The sequence below is a fragment of the Anastrepha ludens genome, chromosome 5, assembly GCF_028408465.1.
Source record: "Anastrepha ludens isolate Willacy chromosome 5, idAnaLude1.1, whole genome shotgun sequence".
In the NCBI taxonomy this organism is placed as follows: domain Eukaryota; kingdom Metazoa; phylum Arthropoda; class Insecta; order Diptera; family Tephritidae; genus Anastrepha; species Anastrepha ludens.
Genome location: NC_071501.1, coordinates 82,471,908 through 82,498,080, shown reverse-complemented (window position 1 = coordinate 82,498,080; position 26,173 = coordinate 82,471,908). Strand labels below are relative to the sequence as shown.

Genomic DNA, 26,173 nt, shown 5'->3' with positions numbered 1-26,173 from the left:
GCTTCTATTTGCGGTTGTTGCTGGTAAATGTGCGTGGGCCAACGTCATTTGAGTCACCACGGACTGTTAATGGTACAATATTCCCAACATATCGTGATGCATGTGAAGAGCTCAATTTACTAGAAAACGATACCCATTGGGATACGACAATCGTTGAAGCCATTATCTCTGCATCTCCAAGTCAGATACGCATATTATTTGCTATCATCATTTCCATCGAACCCATCTAACCTATGGCATAAATACAAGGATAATATGTCAGAAGATATTTTACATCAAATTCGTGTCAGTTCCAGAAATCCGGATCTTGAGATGAATGAGGAGATACATAATCGGGCTTTACTCTTGATCGAAGACATGTGTTACCTTATGCGCGGTAGTTTATTAGTCAGGTTAGGAATGCCAGCGCTAAATCGTGAAATGAATGAGGCATTTAATCGAGAGTTGGAACGGAAACGTGAATATGATCACCAGGAATTAGATTTAGTAGCTCAAAAGAATGTACCACTGTTGAGTCGCCAAAAGTTTATGATACATTAATGAAGGCAATTGATGATGGAAATGGTGATTTATATTTCCTTGATGCCCCTGGCCGAACGGGTAAGACATTCCTCATGTCAGTAATTTAGCCACTGTACGTGCGAGATCCAACATTGCGCTTGCAGTTGCTTCTTCTGGAATAGCAGCCACATTATTAGAAGGATGCCGTACGGCTCATTCAGCATTAAAATTGCCGTTAAATCTTCAAAAAATTGAAGAACCAACATGTGATATTTCAAAAAACTCAGCAATGGCCAAAGTTTGACAGCATCGAAAATCATCATCTGGGACCAATGCGCAATGGCGCATAAACGTGCATTAGAAGTACTTAACCGAACACTGAAAGATATACGAACTGACTCGAGATGTTTTGGAGGCGCAATGATTTTACTGTCTGGCGACTTCCGCCAAACACTGCCAGTAATTCCAAGATCAACGGCTGCTGACGAAATAAACGCTTGCCTCAAATAATCGAATCTATGGCGCAATGTGAAGAAACTTCAGCTAACAACAAACATGAGAGTTGCATTACTTAATGATACATTTACTGAAGATTTCTCTGAGCAATTAGTGACTATCGGTAATAGTCGAGTACCTGCCGACGAATCGAGTGGATTGATTTCATTTCCTCAGAATTTCTGTATCTTTGTCTCATCGAAAGAACTTATCAATAAAGTATTCCCAAACATCATTAATAACTACAAAAATAATGAATGGTTGAGTGAGCGAGCGATTTTAGCGGCTAAGAATAAAGATGTAGATGACCTAAGCTACATAATTCAAAATGATATCATGCATTCATTCAGAATCTAGAAAATCAATGTTTCTCACATGGTCAGTTATATGTGGCGTGTTCACGGGTCGGAAAACCATTTTCGTTGTTTGTTCTTGCACCTGATAATAAAACAAAAAATGTCGTGTATCACAAGGTGCTTAACTGAAGAGTGCAATATATTAAAGCTTCATTGAAATACTTGATTAATAAAAAAATTTACTTAATAAAATCAAAAATCTACTTTTTTATTGCCTCTAGGCCGGAACAAAGTTCGCCGGGTCAGCTAGTATATAGGTATATATGTGAAACATTTATATACCTTCAAACATGATTTTTTTCATAAAACATCTAAGCTTTTTACACTGTGCGTCCAAATTTTGGGGGATGCGTAATTTCTCTGCAAACAGTGCCATCAGCTGTGTATGTTCTAGGATGTTCAATAAGTTTCGCGGTTCAATAATGGTGGATTATGGTCTGAAATACATTTCATTATTCAGTATAATGTCTCTGATAATGAACTCTTGCTTTTGCTGTTTTTAGACGTGGATCCCCTTCAAGGCTTGTACGACCACGTTTAAATTCAGCAACCCTTCTTCCTATTGTACTAATTGATGGCAAAATGTGCTTATACACTTTCAGCATTCGCTCATAAATTTTGTTTGCTTTTAAACCTTCCAAAAATAACATTTCAATCATTGCACTATACGCGATTTTTGCTATTGTAAAAATAGAGATAACATTTAAAGTATCTGAGCTAATTAGAAAAGGTTCTGCCTTAAGAAATAAAACTTGAGTACAAGTAATAATTTGCTCCTAAAATATTTTACCCCATTATTGTTTCTTATGTCCTCACGTGACAAATATAAACGAAGTTTATCGAAAAGGAGTTTGTGGGAAAAGGTCTGAACTTAGAGACTTTACGCCTTACGAAACTTAGGACGTAGTAAGTCCTCAAAGTTACAGAACTGATAGGTTAAGTAAAATAGAGCCTGTTGTCGAAAACTACGCCAAGGTCTTTAGTTAAGCTAAAGCACAGCTAAAGCTAAAGGCACAATTGGATAATCCGTATTTTGAGCCAAAAAAAAAAAAATTAATTCAATTCAAAAATACATACCATTGTAGCATACTGAAAAAGTTTTAAGGGGCGTGGCCAATATCAGAACGTTAATCGGCTCTGAGCGAATTCCAAAGAATCAGCTGATTGGCTGACGTAACCAAGATCATTACTGTGGTTTGATTGCGGAGAAAATGAGACATGTTGGTGATATAAGAAAAAAATTGAAACAGTTTCCACTTATGTTACTTCGTTGCCGTCTGGACAACGACTGATTGGACTAGGAGGAGTATGTGAATAGATATGAAATAAGAGGGCATAATTCTGCTGTCAAGTGCCCGACTCTCTCTCACAATTTTGTTATTCACCATAGCGGATGACCAATCTCGTGGTGATAAGATTTTTAGAGGTGTACTAGCATGAAAGAATAATGAGATGGCGCCTATGGTGGTTTCGTTACTTTGCTCTCAGCGAATTTGATAACGAGTTACGTGATTTTAGCTCCAGTATGGCCAGATTACCATTTTCGTAACTTGATTTAGCATTTTTTTTTTGTTATTTAGTCTCGGAGTTTTAGATCTTTCTTCATGACATTTTTCAAGCCTGTTCTAATTAAAATGTTATGTTTTTGATTTTGAGAACATATATTTTTTAATAATTATTTAAATAATTCACTCAGTTTTATTTAGCTTTACTTTTTTTTAACACCTGGTGGCATTGCCCACGATTGCAGGTGTTGTTGGGGTTCTTCTGCTTTCGGCAGTCAAATCTCTCTATCGCTGCTGCAGTGTTGCCTAGCTTTGGATATAAAAACGCACTAAAATGCCCATTTAAAGAAAATAAAACACCAAATTTTTATTGAATCACTTAAAGAACTTTGTACGCGTGACAAATTGTCTTTAAAATGTGAGTTTTTGTTTTAATAAATGTGTTATGCTTATGTACAATTTAATTTATGATTTTTTTTGTTAAGCGAGCCTTTTTTTGTTAAGGGAGCGACTTATTTGCCATATTTGAGGTTATGTAACTAGATAAGGTACTCTTTTTGTAAAAATGTCAGTATGGTTTTTTCAGTATTTTCTGGTATTTTGTTGCTTATTTTAACAATGAATACACCTCTTGATGCCCGATGTCCCACTAAGGATTGATAGCCGGAAGAAACGATTACACCTCTGTGGTGTTATTCCGCATTTAGTAAATTCAAATGCCTTTTAAAATATGTAAAAAGGTTTCAATCTTAAGAAGAGTTGAGAGAGCGGCATTTAATATTCTTGCATAACCTTAAAAGGAGCAAAAAATTAAATTCACATATTCAAAATATCAAACTAGCACTAAAATCTTCTCAGAGTGGCCTTTTTAACCTTCTTTTGTACCATACTGTTTTTTTAACTTAACTTAAAGTTTCGGCAGCTTTAAATTAAAACAAAAAAAAAACAAACACGAAACTTCAAAATTTTCGCATTTTCGGTATAAAAAAGCACTAAATTTATTGCGAAGAGCAAATGGTTGGCAATACTGCACAACTCGGAAAAACGTGACGTCACGCACTCTCTGATGGGCGCAATCTTCTTTCTATCATTCTTGTGTGAATAGATATAAAATGAGGGGCATAATTCTCTAAGCTGTGTTTCTCTAAGCTAAAGCTAAATTTTGCGAAACACATAACGAATGACGTACGAGTACAATACAAAGTTCCCTTCAACAAATTTTTTTTTTCACCATACCTAACGAGCAAACCTGGTATCTATCATCGTTGACCAAACTTGATAATCTATCATCCTTGCATTTGTAAGTAGCCTTATTTAAATATGAATGTGGAAATTCCGGTTTCATAGGTATACAATTAGTTTTAAACCAAATTTTGTACCAATTTACTTATTCTAACCTTTATAACCTTCTATCCAGATGAAGTCATGTCTAATTATGCAAATTAAGTCAAATATATTTTTTTTTTATAATTTGTAATTTATTATAGATAATTTTTTTCATAATCTACTATAATTTAGAATTCCAACTTTATGTTAAGTCGTCAGTAAGAACTTTATTCAGTGATTTTATTCAACAAATATATAAATAAATAAATAAAAATACAGCTTCGAATATAATTTACATATTCTCATTGTTCTTAATACATCTATCTCACACACACTCTCTCACTCTCTCTCTCCTTTGCTCTTTGCAGATGACGCCGCTGCAATGAGGACGATCCGTTAGCGGCATTGACTATGGGACCAGAGGCATGGGCGTGTGTGCGGACCCTGGGTCTTACCGGTGGTGTCAGGCATTAAGCCGGTCGCGATCATCGTTCGCCACAAACAACGACAACATAAACAACAATTCAAATAGAACAATAACAACAACTGCAAAAAATACGTATATCAACAATCAAACAACAACTTCACCGCAAACAACAGCAACAACAGCAGTAACAGCAACAACAGCAACAGCTGCAGTAGCAACAACAGCAGCATCAGCAACAGCAACAACTAACTTCAGCTTGGGAACAATTTGGAATTCACTTGCAAACCGCAAATCAACGAAAATTCAAACAATTGCTGAAAATTTTGAGATCAACCAAAGCAATAGAGAGCAGTTGCATTCCAGCAGTGAAGCGAGTAGTGGCTACAACAAAACCAACAAAAAGGGCCTACTATTTACAATCTACCAGTTCATCACATTAGTGCTGATTTTTCTGGCAAAATCCGTAGATGCAAATATACCAGGTAAGTGAAGAGTTGTGATACACAAAACCACACATTCGTACATACAAAAATTGTGAAAATAGAACACAAGTTGGATCAGTACATATTTTATCGAGTATTTACATATTCCATTTCATGGATTGAGTGCTTGCGACTTAGCAGGGCTATTCAAATGCTGATACCAAATGGTGTTTTGAAACCCCACGCCTAGATGTTGTTTTAAAATAAAATATGTAAAAGTTTTAAATTCATTATATTCATCCAAAAAACGGCTCCTAGCATTTATATGTGAAAAATTACATCTTTAAACGGCTACCAGAAGTACGTCTACAAGTAGAATCAGCCAAATATTCGTTTCAAGACTGATTCACGGTACAGTCAACAGGCATACGGATCACATGACCTAGCCATCTTATGCACTGCGCTTTAACAAAACACACAGCTGTCTCGTTCTGAGTTAGATCATTCAGTTCAGAGTTCAATCGGATTCTATAGGTACCATCATCCATTCTTATTGGGCCAAAGATCTTTCTTAAAAATTTTCTTAAGAGTACATACCTCACAACCATATGTTAGGACTGGTCGAATAAGAGTCTTGTACATAGTGAACTTTGTAGCTTTAGACAAAAGTCGGGACTTGAACAAGTTAAGGTGGGCGTAATACGCTTTGTTGGCGGCGTTGATGCGATTCCTGACGGCGGAAGTTGATTCACCGCTACATGCGAACATAACTCATAGGTACTTAAAATGCTGCCCTGCTTCAAAAGCATAGACTCCCACATGGAAATTGGCATCTGTGCAGGCCGCCTCGATTTCATAGATATTTGGCTTTGCCCTCGTTTAAAAAAAGGCCAATATCGTTCGCAATTTTGATAATTTTTAAGAAAATTTCTTTTAAGTCATTCCTATTTCTTGAGAAAATAGCGATGTCATCTGCTTAAGCACATATTTGGGTTGTTTTAGTTATCAAGGTACCACCTATGTTGACTTCTCTTACGACAAAGTGCAGCATCACCTTATTTTACACCTGTTTCAATAGGGAGTGACTCTGTGAGCTTCCCTTGAATGATCACTTTTGCTTGTGTATTTGTGAGCGTTGCGCTAACGAGCCTTATTAGATTGGCAGGTATTCCAAGAATAAGCAATATGTGCTGGATCCTATCTCTTTTAACACTGTCGAAGGCTTGTTTGAAATCAATGAACAGGCAGTGAACATCTAGCCCGTATTCATAGTGTTTTTCAAACATTTGGCTAAGAACGAAACATTGGTCGATTGTAGACTTGCCTCTACGAAATCCGCATTGGTAGTCTTCAATTATTCTTTCAGCATATTCGTTGATTCGTTCATAGAGAATATTTGTAAAGAGCTTGTAGGCCGTGTTAAGCAGTGAGATACCACGATAATTATCGCATACTCTCTTATCACCTTTTTTGTGTACTGGTAAGATTATGCATCCTTGCCAATCAGATGGTATGGATTCTTTTTCCCATACGTCTATTATTAAATGGTGGAGGCACTTACTATATGTAACTCCTCACCACCTTCTTTCAGGAGTTCAGCCGCTATAGAGTCTTTGCCGCTTGCCTTTCCATTTCGAAGCTTTTTAAGGGTGAAAAAAGACCGATGGGATGCAGGGAGATGGCAGCGAGAGGTGGTGCTGGGATGGTTAGGAGGGTGGGTTTAGAGTGTGTGGATTACGAACTATGACTATGCTGTGTTTGCGTCAACCGCTTTGCGCTGCTGATGAAATTCATCAGATTTTTAATGTCAGCGCCAGCTTTATCAGCAAGCGTGCAAAGAAGTAAGAGCCAAGATGCCTGGCTCTTAGCCCCGCCAGAGCAGGGCAGCTAAGAAGAAGGTGCTGAGATGATTGCAACTCATCGTCCATACATCCAGCGCAAAAAGGATTTGAGGTAATTCCAAGCCTCACAGCATGCATTCCTCGCGCATAGTGAGTGACCTGTAAGAGAACCCACGAGATGAGAGAGCTGATATTTTGTCAGATGACGCTTATGTCAACGAATTCAGACTCAGTCGAAAGTGAGGTCAAACATTCCTTGACCAGTTCCGAGTGCACCGTCATAGACCCGAGGGCCCTTATTGCCGCTTGGCTGTCGAAGTAAATATTTACTTTCCTGACTGTTAGTACGCATGTGAGCAGCCCATTAGCTGCCTCCTTGATTGCGGCTACCTCTGCCTGGAACACACTGCAGTGATCCGGTAATCTGAATTTGAGTCTGATGGGAAGCTCCTCGCAAAAGACTCCTCCGCCAACCTTTCCTTCCAACTTCGATCCATCTGTGAACAAGTTCTCCAGGCCCTGCCCCCAAGTGTAGTCCTCCGTCCACTCTTCCCTTGACGGAATACGAGTGGAGAAGGCTCCGCTTGGACTAAACGAGGGTATACACTGATCCGTTGACAAGAAATGAACACGAAGTTTCTAAAGATGTTTGAGTGCCCAAATCATACGATTTATAGAAAAAGTCGATATACATACCTATGTATATCATATGTTATTTATGTATTTGTGACTTATAAGTAAAAATCATTCAGCAATTTTCCAAAATTTAAGGTAAAAAAACGAGAAACTTCAAAAAAAGAAATAATAAAAATACTGCAAAAGATAGTAAAAAAATCACTATTTTTCTTATTTTCGGAGATAAATGGTTTTCAGATTGAACCAAACCCCTAAAAGTTAAAACTATCCGAAAATCTTAATTTGTAAAGAAACTTAGTAGAAAATAATTTAATTTCCAACTTAACAAAAGAAAAATGGACATCTGGGTAGTGGAAGCCGAATTATTTCATCGACTTCAAAACAGTATTTCATATTGCCACAAATCTTAAATACATGCTAGCACAAAACTTACCTATACTGCGCTCAAATGCTCACCATGCCCTCCAAGTCTCTAAACCTTCCAAATAATAAGCCAATTTTCAGCTTAAATTGGTAACGAAAATCACCGGTTGCTTTGCATTTTGCGATACTTGAAAAAATTAAAAAAAAAATCTCTAATTTCTGCGAAAATCCACAAAATTCTTTTCAGCTTCTCAAGAGTACTTAAGTATTACTTACAATTGCGGTACTCTTGATAACAACAATCGGCGCACTCATCCCACAAGCACTTCAAAACCCAACAGACATTCGCTAACTTCTGGCGATACCATTTGATGGCACAGAAATGCTGCAATTTACATGGACATAACGCAGTGAGTGCCACCGTACCGTCAAGCAGCCTTTATTGACAACAAAAGAACACTGCAGCCATTGCTTTTCCTGGTTGTTAGTGGCAGTGTCCAATATGCAGCAGAGCCTCAGGCAGATTTGAAAAAAAAAATCCAGAAAAAAAGTACAAGAAAAAAAAGGTTGTCCTGGACAAATATAACAAAAGCTGCAGAACAAACGCTGTGAAATGACCAACCGAAAAAGTAAGAGAAACAAGAAAAACAAAAATAAAGAGGAAAACAGAAAGCCAAAAAAAATAAAACACAAAAAACAACAGTCATGCAGGTGGATTTCCGTGGCTTTGGCAGCAGAATTTTAATTGAATTCCATGAAATGCCGTGTCAGCAGCACAAGGAAAAAAAACCCCGACCAGCAAAGAGACGGCAGGATATTCCATTTGCGCCGAAACTGAAGCAGTTTATTATTGTTGCAAGCTGCTTTTTTTAACGGAAGTGTATCGAAATCGGAATACCCCTTGAAATATGTGTGCGTGTGTGTGTGAGTGTTTATGCGCCTATGTGGTTTGTATATTCTCGTCAGTGATTGAAAGCTCTCCTGCTGTACAAGTCAAGTGAAAATGGTACGTCCGAAAAAGCAGCTCTGAACACTGCCGCTCTCACACCCCACGCATAAAAGAGCAGCCGCATAGCGTCGTATCGTATTTGTTATTTGTTTGTACACATTGCTGGCAAAATGACTAGCGCGCGAGTTGAAATGCCAGTTTGAAAAAAAAACTATGTAAGAAAAAAAATTTTAAAAAAGTGTGACGTTAAATTTGTTGTGCAAACTATGAAGTTTTACGGCATTACCTGCAGGATTTATTTTCTCTGTATTTCCAAAATATATGCAGTTGAAAAAATTTGTTATGTATCTACAGAAAAAAAATGCTTGTATCAATAACATCTAAATATTAATACAAAAATTCATTTTCGTATACTGAGGCCTTCAGCGATGTGATTTTTGAAATTGCACGAAGTTTATTTAGATCGTGGCTCTGTTATCTTTTTTGTGTGCATTTGCATATTTTTTATATGGTAGCCGTATCAGGCTCCAAAAATTGCTTAAATGGACATTTGCGTGTATCCAATTTTCTATTTTTCAAACATACACCGAGCGACAAAAGTCACTGTATAATAATTATTTAAAAAAAAATGCATCATTATTTTTATGACAAAAATGTTTCCTTACTTTTTTTTATGAAAATACGCAGGTTGCCTTCTATATTTTGCACCTTTGCAGTACTACGTGTGATTAGCTATAATTCGATATTTTTACCCAAAATGTTGGTACTTTTTAGCATAAACTTTCACTTTTTCACTTACGAACTTAGGTAGGTAGGTAGGTAAGATAACAAGAGTACCCCAGGTACACTACAAGTAGCACTTACGTGCCGTTGTGGACCACTACCTGTGCAAAGAAAAATTTAGGGAAGAGAAAAACTTGTCTACAGCCATCCAGTGCTGTTGATGTGGTAGAGGAGAGAAAAGTGATCTAGGCTGGAGAATTTCTTCAATTCATCTCCAAAGGGCACGCTAAGGAATCTCAAGCGCCTAGCCGCTAGAGCCGGACATTTGCAGAGAAAGTGCTCAACAGTCTCTTTCTCTGCGGGATCCCCACAGCGTCTGCAATAGGGGTTGTACGGAATTCCAAGCTTCTCCGCATGAGCACTCATCACCCAGTGACCAGTGAGTACCGCAATGAGTTTGGAAATTGAATGGCGTGGGACTCCCATCACCTTAAGCGTTCTGTTTATATCGTATGGAGCCCATAGTGTTTTCGAAATAGCACACGATGAGACAAACCTCCATCTGTCCTGCACTTGTTTTAGAAAGAAATTATGTTGTTTCCCTTTAACGACGGCCAAGGGGGCACCGATGTCTGAGATAATTTGTACTTTTTTCAGTGAGTTGAAAAATTCATCTCACCCAAAATTTAAAATTACCTCTTAAAAATTTTCGCAGAATGATTTATTACTATTTTCGATATGAAGCATCGAGACAGGAGTGCATTAATCAAATTACTTCAACTTTTGGCGTTAAAGCACCACACTTAGCCACTGTGAAGTGGTCCCGCAACGAGTTCCAACGTAGCCGTCGATCTTTGTATGATGAATTTCGTGAAGCCCAACCACAAAGGGTTGTTGCGCCAGAAACAATCGAAGTTGCTGTTGATCCTATAGTCCAACGGTGAAATGAGTTTGTTCTTTTACGCTGTCTTCTTCACTGCTGGATTCTAACTGATTTATTGAAATTATAATTTCTATTTCTAGCCTTTACAAAAACTACTTAATTGGGCCATACAGCGTTTGCATTTTGAACCACCTATTTTTTGAGAATGGTAACACAAATGGCATGTCAAATGTGTTCATAATTTACTTAAAGGTTTGACATTTACGAAATGGGACGCTATACGCTTGAACAAAAATTGGGAAATATTGAAAACCTATTTCCAAAGTGGTGAGTCTTCTACTCAAACTGTGCGAAATTTGAAAAAAAAAATTCCAAAAAAAAAGATTTGCGAACAAGACAGTTTGTTGATCAATTTGTTAATCGTGTTCGTTAAAGTGGATCGTTAGTGGGTAAAACAACAATGCGTACTCCCGAAAACATTGCTGCTGTAGCCGAAAATGTGCGTGAGCATCCAACAACCTCAACTCGTCATCGTTCTCAAGAATTGAACATTTCACGCACTTCTTTGAGGAGAATTTTGCATAAAGACCTCGGTATGAAGGCTTACAAAGTTCAATTTGTGCAAGAACTGAAGCTTAATGACCATCCACTGCGTTTTCGGTTCGCTCAATGGGCAGAAAATCGTTTGGCCGAAGATGAGCATTTTTACGCGAAAAATCATCTTTTCTGATGAAGCTCATTTTCACATCGGTGGTTACGTCAATAAGCGAAATTGTCGGATTTGGGGCTCAAAAAATCCACACGTTACCGTAGAGAAGCAAATGCATCCACAACGAGTCACTGTTTGGTGCGGTTTTTGGTCTGGCGGCATCATCGGGCCATTTTTTTTCGAAAATGAGCGAAGAGCCGCGGTTACAGAAAAGCCAGTCGTGGCAGTCATTTGAACGATATTATTTTTCATTCATAAATGGCAATGTTCAATCTTCAAAATTAAAATAAAGTTAAATAAAAATATTGATTATTTTTTTTTTATAGCCGATTCAAGAAGCAAATTTTACATGGCCCACCCTTTATATACTAGTCTATATAGTTTTAGCTCTTGAAGTGTGGTGCGCCTACGTACCTTTTTTCCAATTTTTTTCCAAACGTATAGATCCTTGTCTTTCGAGGTACTTGGACTAAGCGAAAATTCGTTACCTCCCACACGCACACAAAAGTTAACTCGAAAACAAGTTGAATGAGTGCTCCGCAGAAGTGACGACTCGAGTTCAATGGTTCATCATAAATCAAAAACAAAAAAAAGGTAACATTAAAAAATCTGTGCGAAGTAAAAACACCGACAAAGAACCAGGAAATGAAGTTTTGCTTGCAAATGAAAAAATAAGACACAAAAAAGGGGGGGGGGGGGGGGGGGGGGGGGGCGGGAAACAAAAACTATACGAGAAATACACAAAAATTGGAAAACAGGAGGCGAAGGAGATTCAAAACGAACGCGACACAGGCGGCCACCTACCTATAGTTGCGCACACAAACATACTCATAATCACTTAACAACGGTCAGCTAAGATACGCCAATGCCCACCTTGCCACTCAACGCATACTTACGGTGCTTATCGGTGACGCTAACAAAGTTAAGATGATATCGATGGCCGCTTTATTGTGGCCATTAACAACGACAAGGCGGCAATGACAAGAAGCTATCGCAACAAAGTGAAGTGTAAGGCAGAGATGAAGGCGCATCAAGGTGGACTAAATTGCTACGGAAGGGCAAGCAAATACTTTTGAATAGGCATGAATTCATACACACGAATTGCTATCGATGTGTGTGTGTGTATGTGTGTGTGCATATCGATGTAGTGCGAGTAGAATGGTTATGTTGCTGCTGCTCGTTGTCCTGTCGTTAAGGCTAATAATGCCATTGGTAACATTAAGGCTAACGATGTCAATCAATAAATTGGCAGCACCACCAATACGCATACAACAGCGACGAGCTGATGTGATGACAAAGTGAGCTGATGTGGTGTCAAAAAAAGTTGACAACAACACTACAGAGTGCCTTGAATATGAATATAAATAATTTGGAGAAATGCCTGGAAGCAAACGCATGTTCAAGTATATATAGAGCTCAAAAATGAGCAGTCATAATAATGAATGCCTTATTTTACTAACTATGATGTACATATATACAAATACATATACACATATACATACACACGTGCATGCGATATAACACAATTTCAAAGAAACTTCTGAATTTGTTTGTTACTATTCATTGGAGGAAAGTTTCAGGTAAAAAATGGCCAACAATTTTTCCTTATTTGTCCTTTGAACTTCTCCTCCATTTGTTGTTATTTATTGAGTTTGTCAATCACATTTGACGCATGTTGATTGGACTTTTGTTAGCAAGCACACACATACATACATATAATTTTGCTTGTGTGAACAAATCCAGGTACTTGGCGCCTACTTCGGTGTATGTCTACGAATTTTTTTTATTTTCCTTTTATAATAAACTGACCACCATTAAGATAATGCAGAACTTAAATTTGATAGCCACTTTATTTCTGAGAAAACAGGTATTTCATTAATAAATCAGTTTACACTTAATTTAAAATTCCACGTGGAATTTTTCAGCCTTTGTTGCTGGTGCTCCAAAAGATACTTTATTGCAATGGCATGAAAGCTGCTCCAAAATCAAAGTAGGCAAATTTTCAACCTTTCTTGGCATTATAGGCTTCCTCTCACAAAAAAAGTGGAGTTGAATATCAGTGCTAGTGCAAGTGGCTGTGGCAAGCACGAAAATCAAGTGAGGAGAAAATGGAGGTAGGGAAATTTTAACTAATTAGAAGTAAATAATAAACAAGAAAAATACGTGGTTCTCCTTTCTTCGGTAAGACAATGAACTCTCACACCTCTTCCTTTAATAATAAAAATAATTATTAAGTGCGCAACTAAGTTTTCGATGTTGGTTTGATGAAAATACAACTTTATTCTGAAATAATGGTTACAAGTGAATCATTGAAAGCATTGCCCATCGCTGACTATTACTTTTTCCCATCTTTCTGGTACGTCTCGTATACTGTCGCGGTAAAACTGTTCATCTTTTGAGGCTATCCACGGATCAAGCCCTTTTCTGATGTCTTCATATGAATGGAACTGCTGGTCAGCTAGACCATGTGCCATCGATCGGAACAGGTGATAATCGGACGGCACAATATCTGGGGAATATAGCGGGTGGGGTAGGATTTTCCATTTCAGTGTTTCGAGGTAGATTTTAACGGGTTTGGCAACGTGAGGCCGATCGTTGTCATGCTGTATAATCACTTTTCCATGCCTCTCCGGCCGCTTCTCGCGCAGTGCTCGGCTCAATCGCATCAATTGAAGTCAATACCGATCCCCAGTGATGGTTTCGCTTAGTTCGCTTAACAGTTCGTAATAAATAACACCAACTTGGCCCCACCAAATACTTAGCATAACCTTCGCAGTGTGAATATTCGGCCGAGGCGCTGACGTAGAAGCATGACCGGGCAGTCCCCATGACTTTCTTTTCTTTGAATTGCTGTAGTGAATACATTTTGCATCACCCGTCACGATGCGATGAAAAAAACCCTTCCTTTTTTGCCTTTTTTGCCGCTGCAGCAGTTGTTCACAGGTGAAAAAAACGACGTTCAACATCCCTTGGTTTTAACCCATAAGGACCCCAAGTCCCCTGTTTCTGAATCATTCCGAAAGCATCAAAGCATGCAATCGTTTGGAAATGGATTGGCGGGTAAGTCCTAATACTGAACAAGCTCATCTTGCGTTTAACACGGATTCTCATTGAGCAATACATCCAATTCAGCGTCTTCGAAGATTTTTGGCCTTCCTTCACGCGGATGGTCGTCAGCATTAAAATCATTCTTTCTCGAAAGGTTTTTATGGCTGCACTGGCGCACAAGGACAAGCGAAATTTGCCAAGCTAAAAGAACGGAACTGTTTTGTGCGAATTTGTTCTCGCAGTATGCATTGTCACGGAATTTATGGCAATACTAGGCTTATTATTTATATTATATTATTTTTGTTTATTTTAATTTTATCCCTTTTGGCACTGACTACAGACCAAATTTTGTCTTAGGAAAAAATATTAAAAACTACAATTTTGTATAGCTCAGTTTGAAGCGATAGTTTGGTGGCATTCTACGGGCCTATGATTTTTCCATCTTATTTCATCGCCTCCTTCCTAGCGACCCAAATGGCTCACCCACGGCCTATGTAAGCAACAATAAATGTTCAACTATTTTTTTTTTTTTTTGAATTTTCTACTCTTCCTACTATGTTTGTGTGCATAAGTAGCGCTCTTTTTTCAACGCAAGCAAACTACAACTCATCGCTGTGACACAAGCTGGTAGTGAACAATGTTATTAGAGCGATTAAGTAGAAGACCAGAGTTGATTTGTTACAAACTAAGTACTAACAACCGCAGCTGCTGCCAGCTTGTTGACATAACGAAATTTACATAAATGTTTACTAACTACTGGAGCTGTTATGGCAGCGGCAGCAGTACAGCAGTAGCAGAAACAGCAGCATCAGCAACAACAACAGCTGGACACTATAAAACATTTTAGCATTTTTAAGTGGCGCCAGCTACCTTTAGACATTAACTCTTACACACCTACATACGTGTATTCACAGTTATAAGCTAAATGCGCTCACACTACACCTCTCAAATTGCTATTGGCTGCTGGCCACTCACTGCAACTTGCCCACACTTTATCATTAAAAGCCATTGTAGGCTCACAGGTGCGGACTTGCACACACACACACACGTAGCTGCGGTTTTGGTGAGGCGGGTTTTGCGTTGTAGTTTGTGATTGTCTGGCGAATTGTTTCGTTAGTTTGTTTACCCGTTCATGTGCTGTAGTAGGTGAGCAGGTTTATGCTCGCTTTATGCATAAATTCATACTTGTCTATGTGTGTGCGCGCACGTGGGTGTGTGTGTGTGTGTGCGAAGTCTGTACGTGATGTTTTGCACTTATTTGTTATTAACATAAAATAATTTAAATATCACCAGACTGTGTTCAGAACCCGCCCACTCGCTAGTCAATTTGATTTAATTTGCAAGGATAATTTCATCGTGCATTGAGCCAGCCCACCGAACGGTTATTGTTTGCATGTGTTGCGGTGCTTAATGAATTTTTGAAAAATACACAAAACAAAGAATAAAACATGTTTGCCTTTGCCGTGTGGTATGCGAGTGTACAGCTATTGTTATTTTAGTTAGCTGCGCTGGTGTGTAAGTTTATACTTTCAATTAGTGTAAAAAGGATAATCAGCAATTTTCCAAAACTTCCGCATCCCTGCAATTAAAATGAATTTGCTTAATCTTGTTTATGTAATTATTCACCTTTCAATTTGACTTTGAAAAATCTAATAAATTATGATGAATATTTGCGTATTATTGCATGAGTCTACACTAAACAATGCCTTCGAATTTCTCGTATTTGAAATTTTTACTCGGTCAAGCTGTTCGTTGTTTTCGGCGTTGAGAGCATCACTTTCATAGCGCTGAAATCGGCAGGAGCATTTTTTCGATGACGACGTTTGTGCACCGTAAAGTAAGGGATTAAGCGGCCCAAAATTAGCTTCTGCAGCTTAATTAATTCTAGAAGAAAATATAAAGTGCGCAAACTATGTATTTGTGCGACCTCCATACATACATATATACTTATAAACGGTACTGCAAAATAATTAAAAATAAATAAATAAATTAAGTCTAGAAATTTGAAAAATTCGATTTTTTGTTTGTTCGATATTTTGAAAGCAGAGTATCATCGGAATATACTGTTAAAATTTCATGCGGAAATTCACAATATTATAGCTTCTACAGCCAATTAACTAGGCAGAGAGCGGTACGCGCGCTCCTGTACCTCAAATTTTAAACTCATCTATCTCGAAACGACTTTTCGACGTTCCGGGGGATGAAAAAAAAACAAAAACTGTTCAACCGAATCGTATGAAATTTTAATATATCGTTCATTACATCAATGGCTATCGGCCGTACTAGAATCTTATTATTATTTCAATTATTTCGAATTTTTTTTATTAAAACGAAAACGTTTTTTTATTAAAAACTGAGAGAAAACGTTTTTTTATTAAAAAACCTAAAGAAAACAAAAAACGATTTTTAGAGTGTCGAATTCAAAACCGTGCCATTTTGTCAAAAAAAATTTTTTTTATTCTAGCACGGGGCATAGCTACAGCTTATTAATAATTTTTTTGATTTTTGTGCTTCAGATAAATATAATATAAAAGCCAAAATCGACAACACCATCCAGGCCCAATTTTCGGGAGGGTCAACTTCAGCGCCATTTTTGAAACTATTAAAATTCTAATTCTAATTCTAATTAAAAATTATTAAAATTACTAAAATTTTTAAAATTAAAAAAGAAAAAATTTTTCAGTTTTTTTATATTTTATTTTTCATTTTGGTTTTGGTTTCTTTATTTTTGTATGTAAAAGAAGTCAAATAAAAAATCTGAAAAATGTATATATCGTTCTAAATTTTTTTTTATTGTAAAAACAAATTCCTGAAAATACACTACATTTTCGAGCTCTAGACCACCGGGATTCCTTAAAGCGAAGCGCCAGCATAACTCCGTTTGCAATTGATCGAAGCGTCGCTGCGTAAATTAGTAACGAGATACAACGTTTTTTGACTGGTTCTCAATACACACTTGTATAGTTTAAGCTATTAGTAAAAAATAAAAAAAAAATCTTAGGGAGGATTTAAAAAAATAAATAATATTTTTTCTTGAAAAAAAGTTTTATAAAGAATATTTAATGCCAATGAAATTAAAACAAACATCTGAGGAGAGGTTAAAAAATTCAAAAAAATATTTTTCCACCAAAAAAAATTTTTTAATCAGTATATTTTATTCTAAAAAACTAAATTTTTTTTTTAAATATCCGAAGATATTTTATTTATTTGATGACAGGAATCTAACGAACCAGAAACAAATATTTATATAAAAAATTTTTATAAGGACTATGAACAAGTTCGTGCGGTTTTTTTTCGAAATTTGAAACTTTATTGACGTAAAATGGTTACAAATTTAATATTCAAAATATTGTCCATCGCTTACTACTACTTTTTCCCATCTTTCTGGCAATTCACGGATTCCCTTTGTGAAAAATTCGGTCGGTTTTGCCGCAATCCACGAATCGATCCATTTTTTGACTTCATCGTAATTACGGAAGTGCTGGTCAGCCAGGCCATGTTGCATCGATCGGAAGAGATAGTAATCGGATGGCGCAAGGTCTGGACTATACGGCGGGTGGGGTAGGACATCCCATTTGAGCGTTTCTAAGTATGTTTTGACCACTTGTGCAACATGTGGCCGAGCATTGTCATGTTGCAAAATAACTTTGTCGTGTCTATCGGCGTATTGCGGCCGTTTTTCTCGCAGTGCTCGGCTCAAACGCATCAATTGTCGTCGGTAGACATCCCCCGTAATCGTTTCATTCGGTTTCAGTAGCTCATAATACACAACACCCAGCTGGTCCCACCAGATACACAGCATAACCTTCAGGCCATGAATATTCTGCGCCGACGTCGATGTTGAAGCATGGCCAGGGTATCCATACGTTGCCCGACGTTTTGGATTGTCGTAATGGACCCACTTTTCATCGCCAGTCACAATTCGATGCAAAAAACCCTTTCTTTTGTGCCGTTGAAGCAGTTGTTCGCATGCCATAAAACGGCGTTCAACGTCTCTTGGCTTCAATTCATACGGCACCCAATGGCCTACCTTTCGGATCATTCCCATGGCTTTTAAACGTTTGGAAATGGTTGATTGATCAACTCCCAAAGTTTTTGCAACCTCTTCTTGCGTTTGAGCCGGATCTTGATCGAGCAATTCCTCCAATTCGGTATCCATGAACTTTGGCGGCGCACCCTCGCGTTCTTCGTCTTCCAAGCCAAAATCACCACTTTTAAAGCGTGCAAACCACTTCTGGCACGTTCGCTCAGATAGAGCATGCTCACCATAAACTTCCACCAAGATACGATGACTTTCGGCTGCTTTTTTCTTCATATTAAAATAATGAAGAAGAATTCCCCGCAAAAACACATTATTTGGCACGAAATTCGACATTTTCAAGTGTGGTAAAAATATTGTTGTTTACGCTTCAAATAAAAAACTTATACTGACGTTTGTGCCTTACGACAGTAGCTCTCCAATGAATGTTTGGAAATGTGGATCGATGGAATAATAATCAAGTTACGCCATCTGTTGTAAAACCGCACGAACTTATTCATAGTATATATATATATTTATGGCGTTCGTCTTGATGTTGTTCTACAAATGGAGGGACCTACTGTTTGAAGTCGACTCCGAAGGGCAGATATTTTTTATGAAATACACTCGGAGGTTTGCCATTGTCTGACGAGGCTCACCGCTATTAGAAAAAACTTGTTCTCCATTTTGGGCTTTCACCGAGATTTGAACCTATGTTCTCTTTGAATTCCGAATGCTAGTCACCCACCAACCTATTCGTCTACGGCGGCCGACACAAATATTTACTTATATTTATTTCAGCCTTGAAGTTCAAAATTCTTACAGACTAACATTAATCTAAATGTAGCTCAATCTTAAAATTAGGACAAATATAAATCATCTGAGCTAAGATGAAATACTACTGATGTGGCGCAGAGAAAAACTTGCGTAAATATTGATTGCGTGAAATTAAAATCAAAAGCATAGAAGACTAAATTTAGTTCAGCAGAAGTTCTTGATATGGGAGCGTTGACACCATAATATTTAAAGAAAAAACAATTTTAAAGAATTCTGAATGACGAAGAATTCTAGAAGAAATATTAAAAGCGAAATTTTCTACAATAAAAGAGAAGGGCAGTCAATAGAACCAGTAATGAGGCTAAGGACAAATGAGCCCATTAAAATGGATCTTCTGTTCTCAAGTGCAGCAACGAGAAGAGAAAATTTCTACTCAGATTTCTTCGGGGGGTCGGGTAGACTTAAAGAAAATTAAACAGGAAACCCAACGTAGTACAATGGATTTAATGTTGGCTGAGTGCTGTACTGGCTAGTTTGTCCCGACACAAAGAAGAAAAACAAATAGAGGAGGTAGTGATGTTGAAATATTTAGTGAGCGGAGAGCGAATTTTAGAAAATTTTGTTGAATTCGCTCAAAACACTTAAATTGAATTTTTGTGTAAGATCTCCAAATAAACGTTGCATAATCCAGTCTTGATCTAACCAATGCACAATACAGAGATTATTGGGTTAGGGGTAGTCAGAGGCCCGAAAAAATTATGATTTTAAAGAATTTTTTTTTTTTTGCTAGTCAATTGCTTTATTTTACAAAAATAAAAACATAGCATTAATACATTATGTTTCGACTTAACTTAAGAGAAATTAAAAAAAAAAAAGCAAATAATAACTGTAAAAGTTGTCTCTGTTTGTGTGGAGCCCGTTTCTCCAGAAGTCCCTTGCGGTGATCATCACAAGCCCTTGGAGATTCAGCTAAAATTAATCGGACTTGAGAAATTAGTTTTATTAATAGATAATCTTGTGACTGATTGAAACTTTTTTCAAAATTAACAATATGGCGGCGTCAGGAAATATTTTTCAGATTTTCGAGAAAAAAAACCCGACAATTGATTTGTTAAGAAAAATCGATATTTTAGAAAAAAAAAGTCCTTCGATGAAGCACGAGTGCTTTATTTTCTTCAAAAGCAGTATACATTTTAATGAAATTTACCAAGCGGTTGTTAAGTTACAGTGATCACCAGTTGAAAAACATAGTTTTGAGAATGCTATCGAGCTCCTTTTATTTTTTTTTTTTAATTTTTTTTTTTTTTTTTTATTGCATCCCAAAAAAGGAGTGTTTTACATTAATTGGCGATAGCTTAGCTGCAAGCCAATAATTTATAACAGGTACAAAGTATTACAATTAAATATATATATATAAATATTATACAAAATAGTTAACAATTTTCCTAACAAGAAAAACGTTTACTGGAAAAAGTTTCGGATTATGTGACAAGAGTTGAGTAAAGCTGCTTTCTGCATGTCGAAAATTAAATATTCTGGGAGTTGAAGTGTTTTGGCGTTGTCTGCTAAGTTTTTATGCACTAGTCCGTGGGCTGAGATGATAATTGGTAGTATGTGCACCTTCCTTAGCTTCCACTGGCGTTTGACATCAATGCCTAAGTCAGAATATTTGGATATTTTTTCTGCATATGTTTTTTGCATGTTTCTGTTAAGAGGAACAGCAATATCAACTATATAACCAGTCGTTTGAGATTTATCAATAAGGAAAATATCTGGCCTATTGTGGTCTCTTGTGGCATTTGTTAAAATTGTTCGGTCATAATATAGAAGGTAGTTGGAGTCTTCTTGAACAGGTTCTGGGATGTATCTGAAGTACGGTATTTTGCTTGGATTGAAGTTGTACATCTGCGTCAGTTTTAGATGGATTATTTTTGCGATGACATTGTGTCGCTTCAGGTACATAGAGCTTGCCAGTGTGGTGCATCCCGATAGCATGTGGTCTAATGTCTCACTTCGACTATTGCATCTTCGACATCTGTCTGCAGCGGCATTTGGATCTCGCATTACGTATTTAATGTAATTTCTCGTTGGAGTCACACCATCTTGTATGGCGAAAATGGTACCCTCCGTTTCGGATTTCGTAGAGTTGATTCATCCGAAGTGGGGTATAATTATCATCCGCAGCTCTTGCAGCCTTATGCAGATCGGATTGGGAGCACTTATGTTGGAAGTATGCTCTTATTTTCAAGATAAGTTTGTCATGCAGTGCTCCAACATCAATCTGTCCTCTGCCTCCCGCTTTTCTAGGTAGCATCATTCGAACGACAGAGCTTTTTCATTTCCCTCGCTTTGTACATCCGTTTCAGTTCTATGGCCAAAGCTGCTTACTTCGATTCTTTGGTGGAGTATGTGCTTTGGATGTTCGGATTAAGGGGCACCGCTATATCGATTACTTCGAGTGTTTTATGTATCTTATCGAACAAGATGATGTCAGGTTTGTTGGCAGCTGCGGTTTGATCTGTGGAAATAAATCTTATTTTATTTTATTTTATTTTATTTTATTTTATTTTATTTTATTTTATATTATTTTATTTTATTTTATTTTATTTTATTTCATTTTATTTTATTTTATTTTATTTTATTTTATTTTATTTTATTTTATTTTATTTTATTTTATTTTATTTTATTTTATTTTATTTTATTTTATTTTATTTTATTTTATTTTATTTTATTTTATTTTATTTTATTTTATTTTATTTTATTTTATTTTATTTTATTTTATTTTATTTTATTTTATTTTATTTTATTTTATTTTATTCTATTCTATTCTATTTTATTTTATTTTATTTTATTTTATTTTATTTTATTTTATTTTATTTTATTTTATTTTATTTTATTTTATTTTATTTTATTTTATTTTATTTTATATTATTTTAAATATTTTATTTTATTTTATTTTATTTTATTTTATTTTATTTTATTTTATTTTATTTTATTTTATTTTATTTTATTTTATTTTATTTTATTTTATTTTATTTTATTTTATTTTATTTTATTTTATTTTATTTTATTTTATTTTATTTTATTTTATTTTATTTTATTTTATTTTATTTTATTTTATTTTATTTTATTTTATTTTATTTTATTTTATTTTATTTTATTTTATTTTATTTTATTTTATTTTATTTTATTTTATTTTATTTTATTTTATTTTATTTTATTTTATTTTATTTTATTTTATGTTATTTTATTTTATTTTATTTTATTTTATTTTATTTTATTTTATTTTATTTTATTTTATTTTAGCTTAATCCATCTCGGCTATTGCCGGAGATTACACATCCCGGATAAAATTTTCAAGGGATTGTGCTCTGGTGGAGCGTAGTCCAAGTTCTACGCCCATGCGATTGCTATTGCTTAAATATTTAAAAATCTACGAACTATTGCACATGTGTCCAGTATGGTCGACTTCTGCATGTCTTCTAAGAGGTGTTGGCAGTCATACTTCTTCAAGTTTTTTATTAAATGCTTAGGCACTAATCCAGTGGAAGATATAATTATTGGTATTATATTCACTTCCCTCGCTTTGTACATCCGTTTAAGTTCTATGGCCAGAGCTGCATACTTCGATACTTTGGTGGAGTATGTGCTTTGGATGTTGCGATTAAGGGGCACCGCTATATCGATTACTTCGATCGTTTTATTTGTCTTGTCGAACAAGATAATGTCAGGTTTGTTGGCAGCTGCTGTTTGATCTGTGGATATAAATCTGTCCCAGTACAGTTTAAAATTTGCATTTTCGATTATTGCCTTTGGTTCATATTTAAAATACAAGACTTCTGCTTGTAAGAGACCGTGTTTGATCGCGAGTTGTTGGTGGAGGATCTTTGCTATATTGTTATGTCTCATGACATATTCACGGGGGGCAAGTACGCTACATCCAGCAATTATATGGTCGATTGTTTCACCGTAAATGCCGCACCTTCGGCATCTATCTTCTATTGCCTCGCCATGTATCGACCTTCGGAAATTCCTTGTTGGAATAACTCGGTCTTGGATAGCGATTGCGAAACCTTCTGTTTCAGAAAATAGTTTTCCTCTTTTCAACCATAAATTGGATGACTGTGCGTCTATCCATTCCATTTCGAGATCATGCGGATGGGCACCGTGTATTGTTTTTGCCTTCCATGCTGCGTATTTTATTTTATTTTATTTTATTTTATTTTACTTTATTTTATTTTATTTTATTTTACTTTATTTTATTTTATTTTAAAAGCTTCTTTTCTTCTTCTTCTTAATTGACGCTATAACCGCTTACGCGATTTTGGCCGAGTTTAACAAATCGCGCCAGTTGTTTCTTTCTCGTGTTAACCGGCACCAGTTGATCACACGAAGGGAAGCCAATACCTGATCTTTCCAACGCAGAGGAGGCCATCCTCTCCCTCTGCTACCAAAGCTTACATGCTAATAAATTATTAGGTAAAGGGGGGGTAAAGAGGCTTTTGGCTGAAATTTTTATTATTATTATTTTTTTGCTTCATGTGAGATTATTTATTAATTAAAAGGAAAAACTCGAATAAAATAAAACAAAGTAATACTTTTTTGAGCAGTTATGAGTCAATGTATGCTTAACTAAAAATGATTCAAAATTAGTTTTAAAGAAACTACTAAAATCATACTTCTAGAAATACAAATGGCTCAAAATTCCCGAGCTAATCAAAATGTTGAAAAACGCCCAAGATTACCGAAATTTCTGGCCTTATGTTTTTTTCTGAAAATACGAATCGCTTACAAAATCCAAAGTCCCAACACGTAACGCAAGAAAAATTTGAAATGGACTTAAATCTGTATACTAAAATTTTTCTTACTCCATAAGCTAATCTCAAATAAGCAAAGTTTTGTAAACTTTCTTATTTGTTTTCTTGCCTTGCAGCGAGAAGGTGGAAAACTTTATTTATCCCCCTGATATGAATGTGCACTTCCTGGCACCTTTCTTCAGCGCACACTTGCACAATCCCTTTTCACAACTTCTTCTCTTACGCTAGCACTTGATAGGTCGCTCCTTCCTTACCTTCCTTCACGCCACAAACCTTTTGCGCTTCACTACCTTCTCTATGCATTGGCTTAGCATTTGTTTTGCGCCTGCTTGTTTCGTTTCGTACTTTTTTTTTTGCTTATTATTACAATTTTCTGTTTTTTTTTTTTTTGCTTTTTGTTGAAGGTGCTCGTTTAAGTCGAAAAGTTTTCCTAACGCGCCATAATTTAATTACAAACAATTGGTAAGGAAAACGAAGGCAACTAACTACAAACGCAGCATTCCAAAAGAGCGACCAACTAGGCAACAAAAACGAAAAACCCAAAGAAGGCTACAGCAAATAACAACTGCTCATAAATTAAGCGACGCAAAGGTATTTCGCAGTTGGTAGTTGGTGTGAAAGCAGCCAGCGCTCCCTCCCCTCTTTGCCTTCGTATTTCGTATTGAAAAGTTGGCAGGGAAATGTCAAAAGAAGCATGTGACCGGAAATTAAGGTCATTCATTTCGCTTTTTAAACTTCACACCAAACTAAGCCTGCCTGAAATTCAGATGAGCAATCAAGCACAGGCTACAACAGACCTTTAATATTACATAGTTATCCCTCAACCGAACAACCAACCGTCACCGTGCATGGGTACAATCCAGTACAGAAATAATCCAGTACATGTTTGTACATAAAATGGATTGGGCGAATAGCTGCGCGTTAGCGTAATTACATTTTCTAAATACGCATTGCACGCGTCCGCCCGCCCAACAGCCAATTCAAACAAATTGCAAACTCAATAAATGACAGTACTCGGCTGCGTGGCTTTCCCTTTCCTGCGCTTTGACCGAAATTAAGTTTACAAGTTTACATGAAATACAATGTGTGCACACTATGAAATATTTCGACTCGCCGCGTCGACTGAATTTCATTTTCGGCGGACAGTGTTGCGGGCCACAGCTGTGGCAAGATAATGAAATATTCTTGAAAATTTCGGCGAAATTTATTTTCGTTCACCAATTTGGCGGCACATGAAATTGACAAATGTCGCTAATGAAAACTTGTGATGAAATGTTTGTAAATTGGTAAATTTGTCATTCGCGCGCAAATTTTGCTGTTCTATTGGTTTGGGGGTGGCAGTCAGAGATGGATAAGTACACATTCGTGAACACATTTACGTTCGAAGTAGCGCACAATATTTAATTAACTCCGATTTGTTGTAAAACTTAATGTATTTTCTGATGGTTATTTATGTTTATCATTATTTTAGAGGCATACTTCAGGGCGCTCTAAAGCGTATTTCAATGTTTTGTGTGATACATAGTGTTTATGAGATTTTTGCTTTAAAGTAAATCGTTATGAAAACAAGTTTTCCTAAAAATTTTTTTAGTTTTAAAAATACCAACTTTAGGTAAAGAGAAAAGCGCTTCTTGGAAGTAAATTTGAACGCTGAAAATTTAAAAAACAAAAGTTATTGAGTTACAAGCTATCACATTTTCGATTACTACGCTAATTTTCTATTTTTTTACTTTTTTATTTTATACTTGTAATTCAGCTGACCGCTACGGCCGAGAGGATTTATGCATGACTACCTTTCATTTGGTAGCCAGTATAAAAATAAAGCATCCAATGCACCAAAATGCGGTTTTTCTAATAGTGCTTACAGAATGTTCTTCTTCTTCTTCATTGGCGCCAGAAGCCAAGTCCTACTACACTTGATCTTTCCAACGCAGAGAAGGCCTTCCTTTTCCTCTGCTACCACCAGCTGGAATACTTTTGCAGCCGGATTGTTCGAATCCATTCGGACGACATTACCCATGCTCACATATGTGCTTATATGTAGGTATATTATCACCACTTCTCTTGCTTAATTCCTTAAACCGTAATTAAAAAAGGGATTAGCCATCACTCTCAGTAATGCTGAACTTAATAAAAACACAAAAACACAGTGCTACAATTTTATGATAACTTAAGTTGTCCGGACCTTGTTAATATTAGCTGAAAGTATGTATGCCTATCCATACCTATCCCAACCTCGGCAGGGAATGACTAACCCCCAAGTGTATTTTTTGCTTGGAAGGTTTGTTTAGGTTGTCCTGGCTATATGAAAGCCATTACATAGGTCTATTGGTCCTTCCAGATGATGCCAGATGGAGGTGGACCTTCACGTTTCTTT

General features: G+C 36.3%; 1 protein-coding gene across 3 annotated transcripts in view; it reads left to right on the top strand.

Annotated features, from left to right (window-relative positions):
- The first annotated feature begins 4,555 nt into the window (after nt 1-4,555).
- LOC128863498 (protein turtle) overlaps nt 4,556-26,173 on the top strand; it is a 234,167-nt gene continuing 212,549 nt past the window's right edge. For all 3 annotated transcript variants that reach the window (XM_054102694.1, XM_054102692.1, XM_054102695.1), the window contains exon 1: nt 4,556-5,092. In XM_054102694.1, coding sequence (XP_053958669.1) covers nt 4,609-5,092 — 484 coding nt within the window. In that variant the 5' untranslated portion in view covers nt 4,556-4,608. The remainder of the gene's footprint in view (nt 5,093-26,173) is intronic.